General features: G+C 37.4%; 1 protein-coding gene across 1 annotated transcript; it reads right to left on the bottom strand.

Annotated features, from left to right (window-relative positions):
- Nucleotides 1-890: 890 nt before the first annotated feature.
- Nucleotides 891-7,879, bottom strand: LOC106536107 (calpain small subunit 1; the record flags this gene model as incomplete). The annotated part of the gene is given in 10 exon segments (XM_014033294.1): nt 891-1,247; nt 1,676-1,734; nt 2,039-2,155; nt 2,246-2,324; nt 2,419-2,487; nt 3,707-3,771; nt 3,879-3,936; nt 6,171-6,263; nt 7,692-7,728; nt 7,821-7,879. Coding segments are annotated over 10 exon segments (651 nt in total). The 3' UTR covers nt 891-1,220.
- Nucleotides 7,880-8,097: the final 218 nt, after the last annotated feature.

Here is an 8,097-nt window from a genome sequence, read left to right on the forward strand (position 1 = left end):
CTCCTGGATAGAGTGAATTTAATTGTGGTTGGAAAATATATACCATTCTGACACACTATTAGCTTGTACACAACCCATCACAGCTGCACGCTGTTAGAAAATATAGTTTTTGGAGAAGTCACCTCCCAATAAATGTCATTTTGGAAAATCTAACTGCTCACTTTTACTCAGTACTTTTACTTTTAATACTTAAGTAGATTTTGTGTCAGAAATTTACTTTTGACACTTAAATACAAAAAATATCAGATACTTTAAGAGTTTTACTCAAGTAATATTTTTAGAGAAGACTTTAACTTTTACCAAAGTATTTTTATGATAAGATACTTGCACTTTTGAGGTACTTTATACAACACTGAACTACAGGCTTATTTTATATTAAATAATTACATTTATATTTTGATTAACTTGTTTTATTTCTTGCTCATCGTTGCTCCTTAAAAACCAACATTTTCTTTACGTTTAACATTTAAGTTCAGCTAAAAAAACATTTAAACTCAGTTGAGAACTGATCTAAATTATTAATTTAATTCAGATTCTGATTAAAATATAATTAAAATTATTTCCTAATTATTTTCAGTCACATTCAGTAAATTAGAAAACGTTGAGCAGCAGATTTAATCAAATGTTTTGTCCGTCCTGAGGCGGTGACAGTGGGAAGAAATGACTCCTTTTTAACAGCGAGGTTCGTTTTATAAAGTCCACGGCTGCTGACGGGACTTTGGTTTGTTTTTATTCTTCTTTAAAATATTTTATGATTTAGAGTCGATCCAACCTGAACTGAGCTGCAGAATGTTCCTGTAAAAGATCCAACTCCTGCTCTAAACTCCAGAAAAACTTCATTAATTAATTTTTAAAAACTAAACAATTTGTGTAAAAATACAAAACAAGAGTTTATTTCAGTTGGGTCTCTTTAATTTGTTTAAAAGAGTCTTTTTCCAGAAACTTTGTCAGCTCAATAAAAATGGAACTCTTTAGTAACAAAAGATTTTTGAGCCACAGAGATGTTCTGGCGCCACCTGGTGGCAGGAGGTCATCAGCTCCACTTTGGTCCCAGTTTTACCCCGACTTTACTTTTTTTATGTTTTTTTGGTCCTGCTGGATAAATACAGCAACGATGTGAGCACAAGTTAACATCCAGAAGCAAAAAAACAAACAAAAAACAAAAACAAAAGAAAAACAAAGTAATGTGCTGCGAGATGATGCTTCTCTTCTGTGTTGGTTCATGAATACATCGACAGCTGAAGCCACTGAAAACAGAAAAACAATTTAAAACACATTCAAATCACAAACTATTTAAGTTTTTCAAACAAAATTAAGGATTAAAGGAATATTATGTTTTTATTTTATCAAGTGGATATGAAGCATCAAACAGAAATATGATTTTAAAAAGTTCATTAAAACACAAACTGATTTTATTTTCCTTTTTTCAGGTCCTTTACTTATTTCGTATCATGCAAAAATATTTTAAAGCAAATTTGAAAATAAAGTTTACGAATCCTAATAACTAAAAAAAATACTACTTTATTTATAAAGCACCTCAAAACAACCATAACTGCAACAAAACATTTAAAATCAAAACATGAAAAATCACTAAACAAAAATTAAAAACAATAAAATCAATAAAAAGAGTTAAATATGAATAAAACAAAAACTAAATAAATAAACTCTGTTTCACCTCTTTGATGTCCAGACTGATGCTGCCGTTACCGTCTTTATCCAGAGTTTTAAAAGCTCCTGAGGACCACAAACGCATCATTAATGTCCCGTTAACAAACAACAAATTATTAAACGTCAGTCCCGTCTACATTTACAGAGCTGGGAGGAAATATTCAACCCCTGCAGATGTTTTCAGATCCAACAAAAGTTAAATCATTTTTCTTTTGACGGAAAGACTTTTAAAGATGAGTGAACATTTCAAGTGTTTGACTAAATGATTTAAAACATTTTACTATATTAAACATCATTAAAGTTGATTCTGGAGCAAAATTCAGTACATAAATAAAACAGAGTGAAATATATTATATACATGTATACTCACTGCACATGGCGTCCAGTCGCACCAAACAGCCGATGAAGTTATCAAAGTCCATGTCGCCCTTCTCGTCACAGTAACGACGGATGATCAGCTTGTAAAGGTCATCGTTCAGAGGGAAGCCTGAGAACACAAAGAAACCCGTCTGAGACCGATCAGAACCAGCCAGAACCTCTCTGTGGACCTGAGCTCAGAGCAGGAACATCTCCTCACCTGCAGACTTGAAGGTTCCTGGAAGCTCGGCAGCGCTGATCACACCAGAACGGTCCGTGTCGTGAGATAAATAGATGGCCTGAAGAGAAATAAACAACATTTAAACATCAACAACAACAGGTAGATAAACAAACAACAACATGTATGTAAACAAACAACAACAGAGGACCAACCTGCCATTTCTTGATGTTGTTCCAGAGATATTTGAACTCATGGAAGCCCAGTTTTCCTGTGCTGTCGCTCTGCAGGGAGTCAGGTCAAAGTCTGCAACCATTAGCTTTCAGCTGCTGTTCTTTAACCACTAGCTTTAGCTGCTGTTCTTTAACCATTAGCTTTCAGCTGCTGTTCTTTAACCACTAGCTTTAGCTGCTGTTCTTTAACCATTAGCTTTCAGCTGCTGTTCTTTAACCACTAGCTTTAGCTGCTGTTCTTTAACCACTAGCTACTGTTTTATAACCATTAGCTTTCAGCTGCTGTTCTTTAACCATTAGCTTTCAGCTGCTGTTCTTTAACCATTAGCTACTGTTCTTTAACCATTAGCTACTGTTCTTTAACCATTAGCTACTGTTCTTTAACCATTAGCTACTGTTTTATAACCATTAGCTTTCAGCTGCTGTTCTTTAACATTAGCTGCTGTTTTATAACCATTAGCTTTCAGCTGCTGTTCTTTAACCATTAGCTTTAGCTGCTGTTCTTTAACCACTAGCTACTGTTTTATAACCATTAGCTACTGTTTTATAACCATTAGCTTTCAGCTGCTGTTGTTTAACCATTAGCTGCTGTTCTTTAACCATTAGCTGCTGTTTTATAACTATTAGCTACTGTTTTATAACCATTAGCTACTGTTTTATAACCATTAGCTACTGTTTTATAACCATTAGCTACTGTTTTATAACCATTAGCTGCTGTTCTTTAACCATTAGCTGCTGTTCTTTAACCATTAGCTGCTGTTCTTTAACCATTAGCTGCTGTTCTTTAACCATTAGCTGCTGTTCTTTAAACGTTAGCTTTTAGCTGCTATTTTTATCTTTAACTTTTCTATACTGTTCTTTAACCAATTAGCTGTGTTAGCTACAGTTCTTTTACCTTTAGCTTTTAGCTGCTGTTCTTGTATTTTTAGCTTTTAGCTACTGTTATTTTAGCTTTAGCATTTAGCTTTAGATTTTACCAAGCACATAGCTATTTTTAGCTATTCATCAATTTTTAGTYGTCATGTGTTTTGCTACACTTGTTTTTTAGCTACTGTTCCTATTTAGCTTTTAGCAGATACCACTTTGCTACTTTTGTTTTTTAGCCACTATTGTGCTAAGTTTATCTTCAACTAGCATTTTGATATTTTAGCTTTCAGCTAGTGTTCTGCTGCAAAGATCTCAGTTTCAGTGCATGTCACGAAGTGTTTGGACAGGAAACAAAATTCCTGCAGCTCTTAGGTCTTTGGGACTATTTTGCGTGGAAGGATACGTCCATGACAGCGACCATGCTCCTGCAGGACTCGATGCTGAAGCCGTCGGTCTTCAGGCCTGCATCTGTGGGTGAAAAACAGCCGAAACTTTGACTCGGATCCCAGCAGATGAACAAAACCAACCCTGACAACGAACTGGTTTTATTTTTGAAGATGGAGGAGCCGACTCACGTTTGGAAATGACTCGGTTCAGGATGTTCATCAGCTCCTGTGGGCTGACCTCCATGTCCTGTCAGAACACAAACACAGCCGTCAGAACAGAACCGCTCTTTGCTGGACCTGACAAACACGCTCCTGTTGGTGTCCAGAAGGCTGCAGAAGACTTTTATTTTGAAGAGCTCAACTTCCTGAGGGCTGAAGGCAATCTTTCAGATGTTAAACATTTAGATGTGATGAAACAGAGTCAGAAACACAGATGAAAATATAAAGTTTGAAAACAGAAACTCTGTTTAAACTCGTTAATTTATCCGTTTTTCTCCAGACTTCAAACAGATCRTCTGTTTTCCTCTCAGAGTTCGAACGTTTCCACCAGAGGAAGTGGCAGAAACAAAGTGAGTCACTTCTATTTTTATTGTTTCCTTTTTTCAGGTTCTGACTCACTGATAGAAACAAAACTCAAATCTGGACTCAGATTTTATGTTTCTGCTGCTGAAACTTTAACACAAATATAATGAAAATAAAATAAAAAAACAATCCTGATTTCTGTTTTTTTACATAAAAACTCTATGTGACACAGAAGCTTGGATTTCCCGCATTTTAAAAGCACTTTAAACGCAGCACAGACTGCTGGTTCTGCTCCTTTTAAAAAAACACTTTTCACGGAGCCAGCTGGCCCCGCCCACTTCTGAAGGGATCCTTCATCGCGGACCACGCCCTGCTGGTTTAGATAAATCCAGGCAGTGAGAGCTGACTGGTTTAACTGGAGCACCCGGCCCGGCTGACTCACTGCGAGTCAGAACCGCCCTGCCAAACAACGGCAGGAATGCAGAACCGCCCCGCAGCCGAGGATCCGTCCACATGTTGAACAAACAAACTGTGTTTCTGAGGTGAGGGCCTGAGGACCGGAACTGAGACCAGAGTCCCTGAGAGTCCTCCTGGATCAGAGACAATCCTTCTTCGAAAGGAAGCTCTAAAATAATTCAGCTCAGATTCATTCACTCATTTTCCATTTATTCTTTCAAAATAAAATGAAAATAAAAGAATAATCAGGTTTTCTTTTTCAATTCTTTTGTTTTAAAACTGAATTTAAAAAAACGACAGTAGCAAAATTGAAAAAAAGACTACTTTTTATTTTATTTTTTTCCACATTTTCACTGAGCAGTTTTCTTCCAGAAACTATAAACTCTTATTCTTTTGACAACTTCCATCATTTCCTGTATCCCTACAAATTAAAACAATTATATATTTTAATTTAGATTTAGCTAAGAGAAGCAAAAATCCAACACTGTGGATTTGTTATTAGTTCGATTTGATATTTTTCCATTTAGGTTTTGAAAAACATGACAGTTGTTTTTTTTTTGCGATTTTATTTTGAAATGTAGAGAAAGAAAGAAAACGAACCGTATGGATTAATTCAAAAACGATTTTAGCCTCGCGGATCTTTCCTCGGGTTTGGATTTGACGCGTTTCAGGGTCTCAGACTCTGAACCGTCAGGGTCTGAACCAGATCCTGTCGTGTGGAGTTCCTCAGGGTTCTGTTTTGGTGCCGCTCCTGTTCTCATTACTCAGAAACACTTCCTGTCATTTTTATGCAGATGACGTCCAGCTGTTCGTTTCGTTTGTCAGAAGATGATTTATTTAAAAGACTTCCTTCAGTTGAACCCTGATGAGACAGTTTTGATTATTTGTGGTTCTGCTGATGAAGATGAAGGATTTTACTTCTTCTCCTTTCATCATCATCATCATCATCATCAGCCTCCTGCCATGGGGTCAGAACTAAAACTCCACTTTTTTTCAGCTCGTGAAAAAGTTGTGGTACTCAGGAGTAATGGAAGTGATGGAAATAAAAACTGAGATAAAAGAGGGCGGAGTCAGCAGGTAGGCAGGTGTTGAGTGAGAGTTAAACTTTTAAAAAGCTGAGGATCAAACGACCTCCAACCAGCTGTGATCTCTGTAGGAAACTGTCTGACAGCTCATATGTGCAGTGTTTGTTTTATTGTTTTTTTTTTTTTTTTCAGAAAGGAAACCTGAAAAACTGGCAGCAGGGCGGAGCCTAACGTGTGTCATCCTGAACAGGTCCAGACCCAGGAGCAGAACCCCTCTGAGGTATGCAGTCAACAAAAACTGATAAAAACCAGAAAAATAACACAAAGCCATCCAAGCAGCAGCACAAAGTTAAACAGTGCAACAGGGTCTCTGAGACAGACCCCAGGACCCTGGTCCAGGTCTAACCTGTTCTGAAACGTGCTCTGGTTTAAAGATCAAACCTCGAACAGAAACATTCAGGATCAAACAGGAACTCACCTCTCCGGCCAGCTGCTGGAAAACTTTTCGGAACTGTTTCTCCTCATCGTTCTCATGAGCCTCAGAGAAGTTCAAGGGTCTGCGAGGAGGAGGCTGAGGACAGAACCACAAGACCTGTCAATTCAGGACTAACAAGAGGTCTAAAGGACTAACATGAGGTCTAGACCAGTCACTTCAGGACTAACAAGAGGTCTAGACCTGTCACTTCAGGACTAACAAGAGGTCTAAAGGACTAACAAGAGGTCTAGACCTGTCAATTCAGGACTAACAAGAGGTCTAGACCTGTCACTTCAGGACTAACAAGAGGTCTAGACCTGTCACTTCAGGACTAAAAGAGGTCTAGACCTGTCACTTCAGGACTAAAAGAGGTCTAGACCTGTCACTTCAGGACTAAAAGAGGTCTAGACCTGTCAATTCAGGACTAACAAGAGGTCTAGACCTGTCAATTCAACCTTTTGCTACTTTTAACTAACCCTACACTACTTTTAGCTTCAAGCTAACCCTTAGCTTCATGCTAGCCTTTCACTTCTTTTAGCTAAGCTTTCACTACTTTTATCTACTTTTACTTTGTTGCCCAAATCAAATTCTGGAAGTGGTCATTCAACTAGATCTGTTACAAAAGGACAACTGATWTTACCAACTTTTAAAAACTGTTACGGCCAGAGGTCTTTCTTCTATGTTTATACTAAAGCATGGAATGACATTCCTCAAAACATAAAGTCCNTATTTAGACGTCCTATTTTGCAAATGCTGCCTTCCTGAAATTTGGTATGCTTGTTTGTCTTTGTGTCTATGGTGTATAATGATGTGATTGTGATGCTGTAWTTCTGAGTGTTTTATGTGCTGCAGAACAGGAACCTGCTGTAAAACAGCAATTATGCTGAGTCAGGCTTGATTTTTAATAATCTTTTCCTGTTAAATAAATAAATCAAATCAAAGCTAACCCTTCACTACTTTTAGCTTCAAGCTAGCCTGTCACTTCTTTTAGCTAGCATTTTGTTAGCTTTTAGCCTTTGTCTGTTTGTTTTTTGGTGTTTTTATAATAATAAAATGATACAAGTTGTTTATTCGAAGGCACTTTAAACTCCTCCTTCTCCGCCTGTCTTCAGGTGGAACACCAGTTGACCCAACAGAACCAGACCAGAGTGGACGATGGGCCCGGTCCCACTATGGCGTTTTACACAACTCATGAAAAGTTTGGAGACATCGGTTGAAGATAATTTAAAATAAATCAACTAGAAGCCTCCTCTGTGCGTGTACATCCTGTAATGCTAACAAAATGTTTAAATATTTAACTTTTATTAGTCTTTTTTTATAAGTTGTCTAAAACCTGGGACGGGCCCATAGCAGTGGGACCCCTCAGAACTCGTCTGTTTCTGATTCACCTCAGTGTGTGCAGAAGACCAGCAGACCATGTTTCTATGATCCAGTCTAAGAACCGAGCCTGAATTATTGATCCGGGTCTCATTAAGTGAAGAAGCAGCAGTGGGCTTTAAACACTTCCTGTTAGTCGGTACTTACAGGGTCTGAAGGCTTGAACTGAGATGGGTCGATGTCCCTGCAGAGAGAAGAAAACAACGTAGCTTAGCTTAGCTTAGCACAAACACTGGAAGCAGAGGGAAACTGTTAGCACATCTCAGTTTGTCTCACCCGATAGTTTTTAGGATGCTTCCGATTATACCTTTTGTAAGAAACATTTTGTCGTCAATCTGATGAGAGAAAATAAAGAAAATAAAACAAATAAAAACATTTTAAATAATAAAACAAGACAATAAACCTGGACAAAATGATCATCTGATTAAACATGAACACATTTTAAAAACCTAAAAATCCAGTTTTAACATGTCTGACACAGATTATCTGAGCTATAAGTAACATAATCGTTATTTCTAAAGTTTAGAAAACTGATTTTGGTAACAACAACAAC

The sequence above is a fragment of the Austrofundulus limnaeus genome, unplaced genomic scaffold (assembly GCF_001266775.1).
Source record: "Austrofundulus limnaeus strain Quisiro unplaced genomic scaffold, Austrofundulus_limnaeus-1.0 Scaffold1688, whole genome shotgun sequence".
Taxonomy (NCBI): Eukaryota; Metazoa; Chordata; class Actinopteri; order Cyprinodontiformes; family Rivulidae; genus Austrofundulus; species Austrofundulus limnaeus.